The sequence below is a fragment of the Scomber japonicus genome, chromosome 1 (assembly GCF_027409825.1).
Source record: "Scomber japonicus isolate fScoJap1 chromosome 1, fScoJap1.pri, whole genome shotgun sequence".
NCBI classification, from domain to species: Eukaryota; Metazoa; Chordata; class Actinopteri; order Scombriformes; family Scombridae; genus Scomber; species Scomber japonicus.
This window is the reverse complement of record NC_070578.1, coordinates 11,380,696-11,397,619: the sequence shown is the minus strand read 5'-3', so window position 1 is coordinate 11,397,619 and position 16,924 is coordinate 11,380,696. Positions and strand designations below refer to the sequence as shown.

At 41.1% G+C, this 16,924-nt stretch overlaps 1 protein-coding gene across 1 annotated transcript in view; it reads left to right on the top strand.

Moving 5' to 3' along the window:
- LOC128357939 (transcription initiation factor TFIID subunit 4-like) overlaps window positions 1–13,864 on the top strand; it is an 88,726-nt gene extending 74,862 nt beyond the window's left edge. Inside the window, exon 14 of the mRNA XM_053318367.1 lies at window positions 11,563–13,864. Coding sequence (XP_053174342.1) covers window positions 11,563–11,736 — 174 coding nt within the window. The 3' untranslated portion in view covers window positions 11,737–13,864. The remainder of the gene's footprint in view (window positions 1–11,562) is intronic.
- Window positions 13,865–16,924: the final 3,060 nt, after the last annotated feature.

Genomic DNA, 16,924 nt, shown 5'->3' with positions numbered 1-16,924 from the left:
AAAAAAAAGGCACTGATAATAAAGACTGTGCTCACTTTTAGACATCTTTTGTTATGTTTCTGTATTGTTTTTGCAGAACATCTCAGATCATTAAATAGGATAAGGGTCTCGGCAAAGCTGAGAGTGCCTGAAACATGTCTTATTACAGCATCAGAGTTGTGTTAACCAGGAGCACAAGCGAGCAGAATTGAAGCACACGAGGGAGTGAAATTGTTATGACATCTTTATTTCGGAGCACAAGGTCTTCTTAGCCGCTGACGCCGGTTTCAGCACTCTGGGGATGACAAATATTTGTCAGCTGCTCTCCATTAGGTCTGTGGCCCTGGTGCTCGCCTCCCTGGCCTCTTTACGTCCCTCAGAGATTACAGAAGGGTCTACAGTTAATTGCCCAAATCATTAAATTTAACATATATCTCAATAAATATAATCAGCCAGCTGTTTGACAAGGTACACAGTTCATTAAGTCCCCTTGCTTGTTTGTCGTTTCCCTAATTAAGATTTAGAATCGATCATTGAGTGTGTAATGTACAGTGTAGCTCGACTTGCACAGGGAGTCTCGCTTCTCAACGAAAAGGAATGGCATCCGCTTGCTAAAGCTTTACCATTTAGCACACTGACTGCAATGGGAATTAGACATCCTGTGCTAATTAGGGAGGCCAATTAACTGTGAAATTCAGGCGTTTTTGACAAATAATCTCAGCAGAATTCAGACATCATCATGCCCATGAATGTTATCTGTCCTGAATGGAGAGAGGATAAAGGCTACTGGCTCCAGTGCTGTTTCAGATTCCTGGTTGTGCCGCTGAAGATGATTTGAGCACCCAGGGGTGTTGTACATGTCAGTTAGCATGCACGCTGACCTATTGTTTCCCAAGTTGCCTGAATAGACCCACTCTTTATGTCCATGCCCATTAAAATCCATATATATGATACCCAACTGTGTATTTAGCATTAGTTACACAATAGGTTAGAATTGATGCGACAGTGAATGCATGTACTTAACCATCACATACATAGTAGAGGAAACAATTGAAATACATTGGTGTACTCTAAGAGGAAAAATAATTGTAATAAACACAGATTGGTGATATTTTGGAGCAGAGTGTCACCAGGTCTGACACTAGTTTGGCCTTTAAGCAGCAGAACAACAACATTGGCCGTGTGTGGCACAGCAGCTGCCCCGCAGTTGACCTCTGTTCGCTTTTCCCGAAACAAAGAATTGGCATCACCAGAGAACCTCAATGTTTCTGTGTCTCTCATTCCCATTTTGATTCATGATCACATGTATTTTTTAGATTGCATAAATTATGTATTTGTTGGACTAATGAACGCCCTCCACTGATAGAACTTTGGGAGAGTTGTGAATAGCTGGATATGGCCTCTATCACCCACATCACTGTTCTGATTACATGTCACGGCAGCACTGAGTGATAGATGTGGTTTGGCTGAAAAAGACCAGCCTGTCCTTTTGGAGCCATTTTTATGTACACATACAACAAGAGTCCGGAGTGCCACAAAATGTAAACATACCTCCTGGGCTGGCCTATGTCACTACACACCACTGCTTTGTTGAGGGTTTGTGTGTATGTGTGTGTGTGTGTGTATGTGAGTGAATTGAGGTGTGTGATGTGCCTGCCAAAGTGTGTGGTCTGACTTGTTGACAACTTTAAAGCAGGCCCCTGCTGTCTTTATTACCTGTCCGACCTATCCCGACTGCTTTGTTCCCGTGGTGCATAGAGGCACATTGAACTGTGCTTGTGGTGGCACTTTCTCTTCACTGGGAGTCTAATAGAAAGCCGCCATTACACCGTAGAAGGCAATGGCTGTGGGTATGTGCTGAAGCTGTTTGGATACGAGGCAGCGCCGGAGGTGTGTTTGCTGGGCGCCGGTGGGCACTTCCTGAAGCTGCCCGCCTCAGGTGCAGGAAGAATTGAGTACTTCCTTTTACAAGATGTGTAATTATTATGGCAGACAAGGGTGTGGATTTAAACCAAGTCAATATGTAGATAAGCGTTATACACACATACACGCATACACACACAGCTGCCTGGAAAATGATGCTGTTGTGTGTGGTATAATAAAGCAGGTTTCCAAAATGCTGTGCAGGTAAGAAGGAAGCCTTCTGGGCCTGTGGAAGAGGAGCCTGATGGGAGGAACGAGGCCTCCAGGAAAGCACCAGCAAAACTGTAATGAGAAACACCTTAACGGAGGCCAAATTTTGCAATGCTACCTGCCATTTTCTGTACCTCCAACCAGCCCTAGGTTTCTAATTGAGAAAGGTATTATATGATCTCACTTTTGACACTGTGTTACCAAGTGCACTGGATTCAGTATGGTTATGTTGTGTGTCAATACCAGGCTTATTAGCTGAAGTCGTAGCAGCAGTGGTTTAACTTTTTATTCAAATGCTTAGAATTGTAAAGGAAACATTTATTTCTGACAGTATGTTAAAACTCTAGCAGCTTCTTTCGGCTTCTTTTGGTTTTTCAGTTTGTTGGATGAAAAACCATGACACTGGGGGTCACAAATGTTCACAAAGGCACTCTGTAAAAAAAAAAAAAAAAAAGGAATCCCAGTAAAGTTTCGATTTGTCTTTCTGGGGCATCTATATAAAACACGAAACTCTACTCTTTCCCCAGAAGAGCCGGGATTTTAATCAGACCTGCTCTTCAGACAGTCGTTTTCCTGCCTCATACTTAGCAGGCGTCACATCAGGTGCATGGGGACCAGTGACAGCGGCACTGGAACTGAGCCTGTGATGGCTAAATGATGTCAAAAATGGTCCCATTTATGTCAATTTGAGATCAAGAAGCAATTCATAGCGTGAACCTCCGCAATAAATGTGCTTTCTAATCTCCTCTATCTACATATCCACTGTGGCCCCTTGGTGCGTTCTTTTTCTTGTAAGTGAAATGTGTCACTGCTCATATGAGGATTTATGTGAAGACTGACAGTTCAGCACACAGCACATGTCTGCAGAGCGGCAGGATCCGTCGTGCCGCCTTTTGGTCTCTTATCTCATTCTCAAGTCAGTGTCTGTTAGTGCTCAAATTATGTGTTATTCAGTTCCATGCTATTTTGCTAGCCTACTCTATTCCCTAATTAGGCCATTTGCAGGATGCGTTCCCCTTAGTGTGGTCATTTATGTTCGATACCACTCTGAACTGATAGGCTTTTGTTAACTGGTTGTTCCTATTTGGAACGTTTCGCAAAGACATCAAAGGGCGGACCACAAGCCTCATTTGGCAACTTCTTCCAGCTATCCATCGGCTGCAAAACACCCCGGTGCCTTGATTATTAACTCAGTCACCACCCTCTCATTCAACTTGAATTAAAAATTAAAAACCGGCAGAAATGACAGTGCCACACCATTGAAAGTAAAGTGTGCAAAACCAACAAGGGCTCATTAGCGAGTAGTTCTGAAGACAAGCATTCTGACTTGAGACTCATTACACTTCTCCTATTTTAACTCTAATTGGGTTCATTTTATATATGAAACGCTTTGAATATTTAATGTTGAAAAAGTTCTACTTCTGATACTTTATGTAGCCAAAGATACTTGGCCTGTGTTAATTGTCCAGGTTTATGTAGGCTATTAGTGGCTTCTCTCTCTCTTTCTTTCTCTTTCTCTGTCTTGCGCTCTCTCTCTATCTCTCTGTCTCTCTCTTTCTCTTTCTCTATAGGAAACGGCAGGGAGAAAAAACATTGAACACATTTCTTGGTGGATTATTGATTGGATTATGATCTTCAGGCAAATAGAGCCAATTTATACAGTAAATCACAACAACAAAATCATCATCTGTATCGTTTCATTTCTGATACCAGCTGCTTTATTGCCGTTGCACTATTCTGATTGTAGACAAAGAGATTTCTGTTCATTTAACAGCCAATAAGTAACCAACATGTGAATAAAATGTTATTACCTCACAATCCTAAATAATGTTGCCAACTTAAGCTACAAAGACATAGCTAATAAAGCCTTTGTACTATTTAACAAGTTGTTGAGCTAGCCAGGATTAGAGCATTTTAATTAAACTGATTAAAAACAATGTTATGGTTTCTTCCTCTGGTTGCCTTCACACAATCTTTTGTTTCTCTCAGGTTGAAAAGAAAAAGAGAGTGGGGGAAGAAAAAAAAAAGCTAAGATTGTGTTTCCAGGCAGGAAAGTTTGAAGTTCTTTGTTTGGGAGCGTGGTTCCGGGTGCAGCACACTGTTTAGCTTGGTGACCCTGTGACTGTCTTCTGAGGAATTGTATGAGCAGCCCTGCAGAATAGTGCTCCAGGGTCAGCTTTCATCTTAGCAGTAACCTGTGGACTTTGAAACTCAGGGCGATGGAATTGCAGCTTTGTCAGTACACTACTAATTAGAAAATTCCTGACCTCGAGCAAGATGTTTTAATTATGTGTTGTGTCAACGAGTTTGCAGATTTAATCCACCGTTGATACACACTCAAGTGTGCAAACTGTGTCGCACATTGTAGTAGATCAAGTGGAATGGTGAAGGGGCTTTTGCTCCATCTTTCTCTGCCCCACATAACCTTACGCCTTTTGTGCACCATGTTTGTTAAGAGCCATCACATGCTTAAGTAGCCAAATTAGACGTGGAGTTAATGTGTTAGCTCGTGAAAAAGCTGGTCTGATTTGCCTTGGTTTGTGGGAGGCTGAACAATGTGACAGCATTGTGCTGGGTGTGAGCTCTCTGTTGCAGTGAGTCAGTGTGAGGGAAGGCAGGAAGGGGTTAAACAGAAATTGAGCGGGGATGCTGGGGGCAGCAGTGCTGCAGAACATAGCAGTGTTCGTGCGAAGGCAAGTCATTTCCCGAAACACTGCAGACACATGGCCTGCGGCGCTCTAAAACCTTTGGAGACCAAAATGGCTTGCAGGAGTTAGAAGTAATAAGGTGTTTTTTTGCCTTCTTTCTCCTTGACTGAAATTCTGCACGGTTGCTATGCATTGCCATGGAGCTGTGTAGCTGTTTTTATGGTTTATGTGTGTATTAAGATGCTCTGCAACTGGCCATTTTTGAGATTTGTTGTTCTTTAGTTGTGAAGCAAATGGAAGTTGTTTGTTTTGAAAGTAATTCCCTCATTTTTTCTTTTTTCTTTTTTTGCCATGATCAGAATGCTAGACCTCACCCTCATCCAGCTTGTATTTTCCCCTTATTCTTTAGTTTATTCTCTCAGCTGTTCACAAAATTACAAGTAAAAAAAATGGCATATATGAAACGATAATAAACAGATAAAGCAAATATGTTTCACTCTAAAAAGGCACAATGACAATGGAAGCCTCTTGTTGAGGCTTTTCCACAGAAAAGGAACCTGTGATGGGAACAAAGGCCGTCTGTGTCGGTGCATGAACATAAAGCTGTGGTATTAGTCCATCCTGACCTCTCTGATTATCGGTGGACTGAACGAAAACCCTTTTCATCCTTTCCCCTGGTTCTGTTAATCTTGGCTGCCTTGTTTGCTTCAAAGAGAGGCTCCGGCATATAATCTGGGTATGTACATCTGTGAATTATTATTCTAATTCTTTATACATTTATTAGAGCTGAATAAACTCCACATCAAATACATCACTCGGGCAATGTCAGAAAGCCTGGGGCAAATCAGCCGACATCTGTTAACTCTTTCAAAATGGCCTCATCCAGCATGTCTGTGGGCGTAGAGGAGCGAGAAAAAGGAGAGGCGAGAGAGGAAGAGAGAAAGTCTCTGTTGCTGATTAATGGTGGCCGTAGGAGAGGCGTTTCAGGCCGAGTGCAGAGATGAAGCGGGGCTGCACTCCCACGGCTGGGCTCCACACTGTAAACACTGTGAAGGGACGAGGCAGCGTTCCCCGACTGAAATGCGGCGTGGAGGAGAACATGTGGGAAAGCTTTGCTTCCTGGCACATAGTCAGTCAACCAGTCAGTCAGTCCTGCAGTCAGTAAATTAGTCAGCCAGTCAGTGAGTCAGTCAGTCAGGCCCTCAGCCAGTCAGCCAAACAGTCAGCTCTTCACTTTGTCCATCAGTCAGCAAATCAGTGAGTCCTTCAGTCAGCCAGCTCGTATGCCAGTTCGCCAGTCACTCAGGTACTCCTAATGGTAGGACATCCAAGTCTCTTTAATTGTTATACCAACAATCTGCACAGCACCAATGCAACAGGACCACCAAATCATGGCTGACTATCTGTCAACGTGGCCTGCATATAGACAAAAAATATCAATTTGACTGCTGTTAATTTCCATCCTGGCTTTAACTTTAAAGAACACCACCTGGTTTATCTTTTGCTTCAGTCCTTTGTTTAGCTTGTCAACAGTCTGTCTCTGTTGTGCTATATATGTCCTCCTTGCCTGAAGCACAGACATCAGAGTTTAAACGGATTTTTCAGCATCAAAGTAATGACAACACTAGAGTAATGTTGCATCATGAACAGCTTATCTGTTTTTACCCAACATTGGGGTTAAAGTCTTTATCCTTTAATGTGAATGCTGATCGATGTTTTCACCTTATGTCGCAGTCTTAGTTAACACAGTGCGTTAGCTGCTGTGTCGTCACATACCTGTACACACAATACATGTGTGTGTGTGTGTTCACTTACCATACAGCCCCTGTCTGCAACTTCTGCTGTGAGGAGCAGAGTGCTGAGACAGCAGGTTAGCCTGTACACGGCCGAGCAGCTCTGTGTGCCTGGCAAAGTGGGCCATTAACCCACCGCCCTAAGGTGTGACCTGGGCCAAATCCAATATTGGCTCCGGCATCAAGGCACAGGTGCCACTCAGGGTTCAAAGCCACAGATCAGAAAGCCCCCCGACCCCCAAACAATAAAGGACTGAATGCAAATTCCTCAAGACACCTACAACATCGCTGCCTCTGCACAAGGAAAGACAGAGAATCAAAACCAGAGAGAGTGGGAGAGAGGTTGAAAACATACATTATTACTCAACAGTAAATTTAACAAGATGGAAATTAATTTTAGTCCTCTCAAGGTTGAGCGCGTATTGTTGGTGATCGGAAGGCCTAGGCCCTGCTGAACTTGTCCTTCTGTAAAAGAATAATGGTTTTTATTATTGACATAGTTATACAGTGAAGTTTCCAAGCATGGCCGTGTACTCCACACAATGAAAGCTGCTCACCCACCACATCCTTTCTCTTCGGCTTTTGGTTACTTTTAAATACATGTTGAAAAGGTTCAACTTTTCCTTATAATTGTAGAGGGATTTCTTTTGTAGTCAATGTGTATTTGAACAAGTCTTAGGGCACCATGTGAGCTGCGGTTCTGACTATGGCTACTTTGCCAAAGTTGTTTTGCACAGCTCCCTGCTGAGAATCATGAACTGATGAGATTAGAATATATTATGTAGATAGATTTTAAAATTATAAAAGGTTGTAAAAGTTGAATTATTGAATGTTTGGATGTTGGTTTGGTCTGAGTGGACATCATGCTGTTGTTTTCATCTCTAATACCAAGAATTGTGATGAATAAATAATAAATGTATAGATTTTCATCCATTTAGCCAGCATAAAAAACATGCTGCTTGTTATACTACTATGGATACTACTATTTCCATTTGAGCTGTACTGCTGTTCTTATGGAGTTCTGCAGGGTGCCATTTTAGATCCACAGTTTCTCTCATTTAAATAATATTTTATGTCAGTACAGTTGCCAGAAATCTGTAATTCTATCATGTACAGTACACGTAACCTTTTTAAAGTGCAGCTTATATCATGAATGCAATACACTACAAAGTTCACAGAGATGTCAAAAAGAAATAATGTTGAACCAACACTTATTATGCTGGAACAATCTGAAGTGAAGGTTTGTGCAAACAAGAAATTCTTGTAGTGTAATTGCCAGATTCCTGTATCAAAATCATGGAGATCATATTTCTTCTCTTCCCTCAATCTGTCTTTTATTTTCTTTTATTGTTCGCCACGTACCGTATTGTACTGATTGTCAGCTGTACACAGAACACTTAGGCTCGTTCTTTCTGCTCGTGTACATACACATGTGTGTGAGGGGAAAACCACAGGAGGGGGGGGTGGGTGGGTGAAATAGTGTAAAATAATGTGTCTGGCCCATTGGCACGTTGTCATGTATGTCAACAGAATGTTTTTGAAGAACAGAGCCAGCAAAGAGGCCTTATTACAGACTCCCCTCTCTTCTCCTCTCTTCTCCTCTCCTCAGGTTTTATCCACTTCTCTCTCTCTCTCTCTCTCTCTCTCTCTCTCTCTCTCTCTCTCTCTCTCTCTCTCTCTGTTTTTCTCTCTGTCCCCTGCTCCAAACAAGTCAAATGTCTGAAGAGATGTATCGAAGTATCCCTGCACGTTCTGTACGATGGATATGTCATATGACATAATGCCTCCAAGCGCCCATCACAGATAAAATGACAGATGCTGTTTTTTGCCTCATGGATCTTTCTTGGCCAAGCTGATTTTGAGACTTTCAGTTTTGCCCCCCGCTCTCTTTCTCACTCTCTCTCTCTCTCTGTGTGCCTCCGCTCTCCTGCATTTTCTCCTCTTCTCACTTTTTCTTTTCATCCAATGTGACCTTACAAAGCCTGCCATTTTGTTTTTCATTGAATTTCAGACACAATTACTGTGTAATTGCTGGCGACAGGGAAAGCGTGGTCGTTGATGTCTTGCTTTCCTTTTTAACTGACACTCAGCCATCTGCTTTGTTTAGCGTTGGTGTTTACCCCTCCCTGCCCCACTCGCTCCTCCGCGACATGATTTCCTGCGTGTACCAACGAGAGGGATCGGTCTCCATAGATACCGACAACAACATACTGGTGTTTGGGTTGTTGGCATTCTTTATGTGGAGGGCATATATAGACAGAGGGAAGAGGAGAGGCTGCGTTGAGTAAATTCCTAGATGAGCGCTGACCTTTCTGCCTGTATTTGAATCACTTAAGGCTGCCCCTGTCCCTGAAGGGAAGAAAGCATTCTGGGAGCTGTGGCACACTACCAGTGCAGCAATGTCTGGCTGGAGTCACTGTTTCCCTCCTCCTCAACATCACCACTTGGGCCGTGGCACCACAGCAGCACCGCCTGCCTGTGGCTACTACTGCCCATCCGTCCAGGTGGATGGATGGCTTTGATTGGTAAAATCTGTGGGCCTGTCGCCGGGCTTACTTGTGAGTGGCAGTAATTGGCATGGCAGTAGGCAGGCCCATCTTTCACATATGGTCAGCCATGATTGACCTGATAAGGCTGGGGTTGCTCCCCAAAGTGAGGGTCTGGTGTGCCCTAAGGTGCTGAAAATCTGGCTGTACCCACTTGTGCCTAAACTCAAGGCAGTCCCAGCATGTCACCGTTACAGGCCAGAGACGATAGATGTAGCGGAGGTAAGTTGGCGGGAACAGTGGCCCGGCTACCCTCACTCATTATCCAGTGTCCAGGGGTCAGAGAGTGTACTGTGGGAAACTTGAGACAAGGCACCGTCATACAGTGTACACAAAGACAGGCATATGAGGGGGCGGGTGCTAGAGGGACTTTGGTTTGTTTCTTGTAAATTCATACCCATCATATGTTTGCAATTAAGGCCTGTCTGTACTGTGTGTTTACAGAGTGGTGCAATCAATGTAATTGTGAGAGGGTGTTCCTGGCTGAAATGTCTGTCTTATTTCTCTCCGCCTGGGTTCAAGTGGGCACTTGCAGGATTTGTTTCCCAGTGTTTCTCATTTCCAAATGTAAATGCATCTCTTGATTTGTATCAGCCTCTGTATACACTCCCTTTTTTTAACCATTCTCATTTTTCCTGGATCAAATACAAACAACAAGGGCTCCATTTCAGAGTGGGATGTCAGCTCAGATCTACTGTATGTCAGCAGCATTGTTTATTTAGAGGGAAAATCTGTTCATATCCTAGGCGATGTAAAGAGCCATAAAACACACTTAAATACAAAAGTTGGTTTCCTTTGTCGTCAACAAGTTGCCAGTGTTTTTCACAGCCTCATGTTCAGCTAGTTTAACAAAAAAAATTTAAGAACACTCAACTGCACCTGAAGATCTGGACATTATTAGTGCATCTTTTTGATCTCATTCATGCTCTGCAAGAGGGATTATTTTTTTAATAGGAGTTGTATACTTGTGTAGAGGCCATAACATTCCTTACTACTGATACTGTCAATGTGTTTGCCATTCACCAAAGATTACTTCATTTTAGTGAATGGGGAACATAGTATTTCTTAATTTTAAACGCTATTGTGTCTTACCATGGACACTATCCCTTAGATTACAACACAAAGATCTTCTCCTTCATAAAGGACAAAGTGAAGACAAATTCCCTAAAACATACATCACAAACCAGACCTCTCTAAAGAAGAGAATAAAGCTGATAAAAACCCAATCAAATAAGTAGTCATTTAAGTTTCTGATAAAGAGCAAACTTATTTTATTTTTCATTTCATATAAAACACATAGGCAAAAATACATTTAAATACATAACTAAAGTGAACAAATCTAGCACTCTCCAGCAGAAGCCATAGGACAGTGGTAAGGTTCAAGTTAGGCCTTAGCATTGCTGTAGGTAACTTTAGCAGTGCTGTTAGCAACTCGCGTCAAACAGTTTAATGCTTAAGGCTGGAATATTTCCACCTGTCAGCGGCTTAGTTTCAGGATTTTATACAGCTGTGTGGAAGAGTATGGAAAATTGATTTCATCATCTCTATGTCCACAAGAATTTTGGAATTGGACAGAAATGAGACTAGGAGTTTAGAGCCATAGCAGCGGCTCTGCGAGGCTATGGCCACAGTGATGCTTTGAGCTAAATGCTAACATGTTCACAGTGACTATGTCCAAAATCACTTCTTTATTCACTCATTATCTACTTCCTTAAACGTAAGACTTTGGACAAACACAAATTGTGCGTCATCACTGCACAACAGTAATCAGTAAGCTATAAAATATAGAGCATTGCATTGTGGGATTGTTAGCACGCTTCTTTTTTGTTCCATTGTGAAGTTTTTGTGGACACTCTTCAGTATAATGGGCACATTTACACACTCAGCATTAGGACACCAATATAATGGCATAGGGTTAATGTAGGGCATTATATAGTTAATAGACTGATTTTGTTCACCATGTTCTCCATCTTTGTTTAGCTTGTTAGCATGTTAAGATTGGCCAATTAGCTCTTAACACAAAGTCTGATGGGATTAGTTTTTTAGGCAGTTGGTCACTCCTGGATAAACTGACATTTAAACCTGATGATGGTGCTAGATGAAATGTGAAAGGGTCACCAAAGTATTGCATTTTACCTCGTTTTGATATGTGGTACTATTACCTTTGTATGCTAAGCCATTGCAGATATCACTGTTCACAAATAGCTACCTACTGTAGTTCTTCTGTTTATACCAAACACTGTGTTGCTGTTGGAAACACTGGCACTGCTGCAGGTTGAATCATTGCTATGGTATATTAGAAGGCAACATCCAAAGTCTTGTTTTCTTTACTCATTTACTAAGTCTTGAAAGCTATGAGAAATAAAAATGAGAAGCTATGAGCTACGAGAAAGCTTTAGAAATAAAATTGTGAAGAATCCTCTGTGAATTCATCTAACCTTTTGACCCCTCCCTTGTCCTCAGGTATCAGGCAGCACGGCGGGCTCCCCGGCCAGCTCATCCGCCCCGTCCACCTCATCGCGCCAGTACACAAGGCAACGCATCACCCGCGTCAACCTCAGGGACTTAATTTTCTACATGGAGCAGGAGAGAGAGACCGCCCACTCCCTCCTCCTTTACCGCGCCCTGCTCAAGTAGCCTCTGCTCCGCTCAGCACCCACCTCAACCTCCTCCTCCTCCTTCCCAGCCACGTGCCTTCAGATCAGGTCTAATGTTTCAGCTCTGTGTCTCCATATGTACTGTAGTGACATTTAATGTAGCTTTTAATAAGAAGAAAGAGAGAGAGAGAAAGAGAGAAAAACTCAAAAATAAAACTGTTGTTCCGTGTCTTCTCTGTTTAGCCTCACGGTGTGTAGTTAGATCATTCAGTTTTAAAGGCCATATCAAGAACTTTTTGTTGAAGTTGGATTTGTTAAACAAAGGAACAAAGTGATTTTTGTGTGTGGCAGGACTTGACCCAGAGCTCGTTCCAGGTATGTCAGGTAGCTGTTTATTTGACGTTCTTGGCAGTAGCTTCAATGAACCACCTCAAAGTAAGGGTCATTCTGGCGAAGAGAATTATGTTCACACCTCAATACAGCCTATGATATTCTCCACAAGCTATTTATTGAACACAGTTCAATGAATGTAGTCGAGCTGAACTCAATAAATGAGACTCAACAGATTTCTATACTTAGACATCATTTTGAAACACTGAGATTCCAAATAACAGCATCATGTTCAATTTGCTTGTATGTGTAAATAGTTCTTTTTGAATTATTTTACAGCATGTATATTTTTATCACGTGAGCTTTGTAAGAAAAAGAATAACCCATGTGTCAGTATAATGAAGCCTAATATTTTGTAAAACCATGTGTTTTGAATGAGTTGAAATTAGACAGTTTATGCTGTTCACCTGTAGAGTATTTGTTATAAGTCAGACGCCCTCTGACCCCTCTGCAAAGGTCACTGAACAAAATCACAGTCCGCACCAAGACACCGGTTTCTGATTGGTCACCATTGTTTGAGCGAGTCAGTATTTTTTTACCCTCACATAATGTGAACATTGATTTTATAACTAGATGTTTGTTATTTGTGTCTTATCGCGTCCACTTCTTCAACATATCTGTTTAAGAAGGTGAGTTTGGGTTCAGAGTGGTTCACATTAGGTGGAGATGAGATTGTGAGTGGGGAAGAGTGAAACCTCTGATAAAACAGACATTCCTTCATCTTTCCTCCTCACTGTCCTATTTGCACATTAATGATATTTTTAAAAATTAAAGGTGAACTATTTTCCATTTTACTGGTGGGCCCCTGGAGCCCCATATAGTCCCCCCTACTTTGGAAATGATTGAACGGCAACGGTAGTCAATGAAGCATTTTAGTGCACAGCAATTATACTTGTCTGTATTTTGATCTGAAATGAAATATTACAGCTGTAAATTAATGTTTAACTGTGGAAGGAAGCACTCGTATGATTCCAGCCTAAAATTGATGTCTTTTTTATGTATTACTGACTGAAGAGAAGTTTGGGGCAAAATGCTTAGCTCTTTACATGTCTAATTGCATCGTCGCCTTGTTAATTTTTTTTATTTCAGATCTTTATTGTATTATGTAATATTGTCCATTATGTTTTTGTTTGTTTTATATGTGTTATTTCTATTTAACTTAATATCTTGGCCTCTATGCAGCTTTTCTTGTCATATTGAAATTTATTTAAATATGGGTGACATTTGAAACAACTGTTGTGCATTGTAAATTTAGACAGCACTTTTTTTAATATCTATTTTACCTGAACTTCAAGCTGTCATTGTATTATAGCAGAGAAATGACTCTTTTAAGTAATGAACAGTATTGCCAATTTCTGTCAAAAGACACTTATTTTTAATATATTTTCTTTTCTTTTTTTTCTTCCTTTTTTTTTGGATTGGATTTTGTGCTTAACACATTTTCATAAATTTTATCTCCAAAGTACCATGTTTTAAAACAAGCACAATGATATTGATTGTGGTGAATTCAAAGGATTTTAATAATGATTTCTATGGTTTCTGGTGGTTTCACAGGATGACATTTCTACTACTACAGCTTTTTAGCCAAAATATTAGGACAATATTACTGATGTAAACAGACTGGGGAAATAACATTTCAATGTAAGGATGATTTGTAAATATTGTTTACAAGACTATGTGTTTATTAGAACCACGTTATTTTTGGTAAACTCTTGTATATATCTTGAAAATTTCCTGTTTGCGTGAAAAAACAATACTTATGTATTTGTACCTATTTTGTAAAGGAATAAATAAGCTGTTTACTAAACTGAGAAGATGCTGACTTCATCTATTTCTTCTTGTTTTGTTTTTTACTCAAACGGCATACACATTAAAATATATGCACACAGGAGTCTGAGCTGGAATTTTAAAAATTACATTTTCTGTAAAATGACTTGTAAATCTTAACTAAGCAATATACTTATTCTCTGCTCATTTCTTATGCTTTAAAAGGAAAAATAAGCTGTTATTTTTATGCAAGACTGTTTTACCAAAGTCAACGCCTAATTCAGCCTGCTTAATTTCCACTTCTAACATTGCACATGCTAAGTAAGTAAGTCAAGCGCTGCTGCTCAACTATGAAAAGTCCCTCTAGGTTTCTGATGCTAATTAAGCAAAAGCATTTTTGAAAAGACCAAACCGTTTAACTCAGTGCAAAATATTGGGGTTTGGGAGCATATTCTGTGTTTTCTTTTTTTCTTCAAGATCTTGGCCGACTCCTCAGTCCCTCTGGAGCTGTAGACTGTTGATTTGAAATCAGCCTTGAAGACGACCTTTAACAGGCAGACCCAGACATGCTCGGGTAGAGTAGGCCAGTGAGATTTTTCAGATTTCATCAGCTCAGTTGCAGGACAGAGATTGAGGTCCTCTGACTGTATGGCAACACCACATTTTTCGTTGTTGCATCATCTGTAATTAACAGTTTTATAGTACCAGTTGTGCCTGCAGCAGTGAATGCTAACCATCTTGAAAAACATAAGAGCAATGAGACACATCACACAGATATACAGTACATCCTTTTATTATCGCAAATATGCAAGAAAAGTCAAATGGAGACACTGTAAATGAACACATGCCCTTTAATACCACAGTCTAATTGTTTTAAACACTTTAAATAATATACATTTGCACCTTATTATACCCTTTGAAATGTTTTAATCCATATGTACACAATGTAATGCTTTGAATTATTTTCATTCTTTTTGAGAAGAGGACTTAAAAACACGAGGGTCCCGTAAAACCCGGAGTCCTGATAATTCAATATACAATAACTGTACAGCTGACCCGCCTTAGAGGTGGTGCGAATGCCATGTGAACTGGCTGAACACTGACCAGTACTTCATCTGAAAAGATGGCATGTGTGAACATGTCTGTGAAGTTTCCAGTCCTGTGGAGTTTAGTTAGTCTAGCTCTGTAGTTAACCTGCCATGTATATGCTAAGTTGAAAGGCGCATTCCAGGTTTGGTTATTGCTGCTGCTGGAAAAAACAAACACCTGCAATTTTTTATTCCTTTTTCTCACTTCATGTGTAGGTTTGAATGATCATGTTTTGTTTTTATTTAAAATTCCATGACCCGTAGCTTTGTAAAGCTCTTTAAAGCCCATTCTTTGACTTCAAAATGCCACATCAGTGAGAAAATATGCCTTCTTCCCTTCCTCCCAGAAAAAAAGGAATTCTTGCAGATGTGTGGTTTTAGTACCACATTGATCACTTTTTACCCCTGTTTCCTCATGAACTAACCCAGATGAGTTTCTACACCTCATATCATCAGATCAAAGGCCTTGGGATCAGCAGTGGAGTTAAGACGCCTGGCTGTACAGTATGTTTGGGGACAAGCTGCTGGCTGCTCAGATTTGACTCATCAGTTTGTTTGGTTTGTTGCGGTGTGGTCCAGTGAGCCACAGCATAGGAGGGCATTTTGAAAACCAGGGCATGGGGATGACACAGCAGCAGGGGGTACAACCCGAGTTTCTACTGGCACCACTGAGCTGGGAGCCTTCAGGGAGGCAGAGGGGGGTGAGAAGCGCTGTGAAGAGCCCAACATGCCTCGGCACATGAAAGGCCTGGTTGACCATTCCCTTTGAGGCGACTGGATGCAAAGGCGCAGGCCACTGGCAGGTCAGAACAAAGATGGGCTTGATTGTGAGAGGGACCCCCAGGGAGGATTGCATTGGACTGGGAGCTACACTTACACCAAGCTCATCTTTATCCACTTGCTGGCCTTACTTAATCAACGGCCATCCGGAGAAAGCAGATATTAGAGAACATGGTCAGAAGAACAACTGCCCATTTTTTAATGAACATATTTCAACTAGTTTATAAAAACAACCCCAGTTTTACTCAAACAACTGCCAGCGACCACAAAGATCAGAATGGGCTTCTTTTTTTTTATCAGTCTTTTGGATGGAAGAAACAGCATCTGTAAGTTACACACAAATATAAAGCATGAAAAAATGGCCTTTCTTGTTTCTGTCTTTGATCCAGAAATGTTGAGAATAAGACCAAAAGAATGAGAGCAGGATAGAGTAAATGCCGCCCACTCGCCTCTTTGTGAATAACACGCTGATGCTGGGAGTACAGTTCACTTTTGGTTCTGCCATACATACATGTGAAGAAGCACTGAAATAATCTTGACTTAGAAGTGACAATGTTGGTCTGAAGGTACTGGGAGCTATTCTCAACAAAACTGTCAAGACCGAGGGCCTGGAGGAACAAAGGTTGGTACCCTTCATACAGTTTTGAATAATACATTGTGTCTTCTTCAGCTGTAAACTGTGAAAAGAGACACCATCATTATGTTTGTACAATCAATAAAATAGGCACCTTGTCCCCTTTGTTACCTACAGTAAAATATTTGTTGTCTTGGGAGTTTTACCCCTTGACTGATTTTTAAATGCTCTAATATTCTAGCTTCCTTTTGAGTGTGTTGAGAGAACAGGGCAGGGCACCTTTGTAGGAAATGTTTAAGTGCAAAGAAACATTAAGCATTTAGAGTACATCTCCTGCTGATCACGAGACATACTAGTAAACGTCAGCTCTCCATGTTGGTCCTCAAGCCTTTAACATTCTAACTCAAGAAAACTGCAATACACTTAGAGTTCGTGCAACTTTAACCTGAATTCCAAATTTAAGAACTTTCTTAAACTTCTGCAAAATAGGGGGAAAAAGAGTTTTTTTGCTTGTGTGAGAGAATCTGATCAGAGACCCAAGATATGTTAGCTAATAAGCAGAAATTCCAGAGCACTTTTTATGTGTGCTACACATTTGACTATAAACAATGTCGAAACATCCAGCTTCC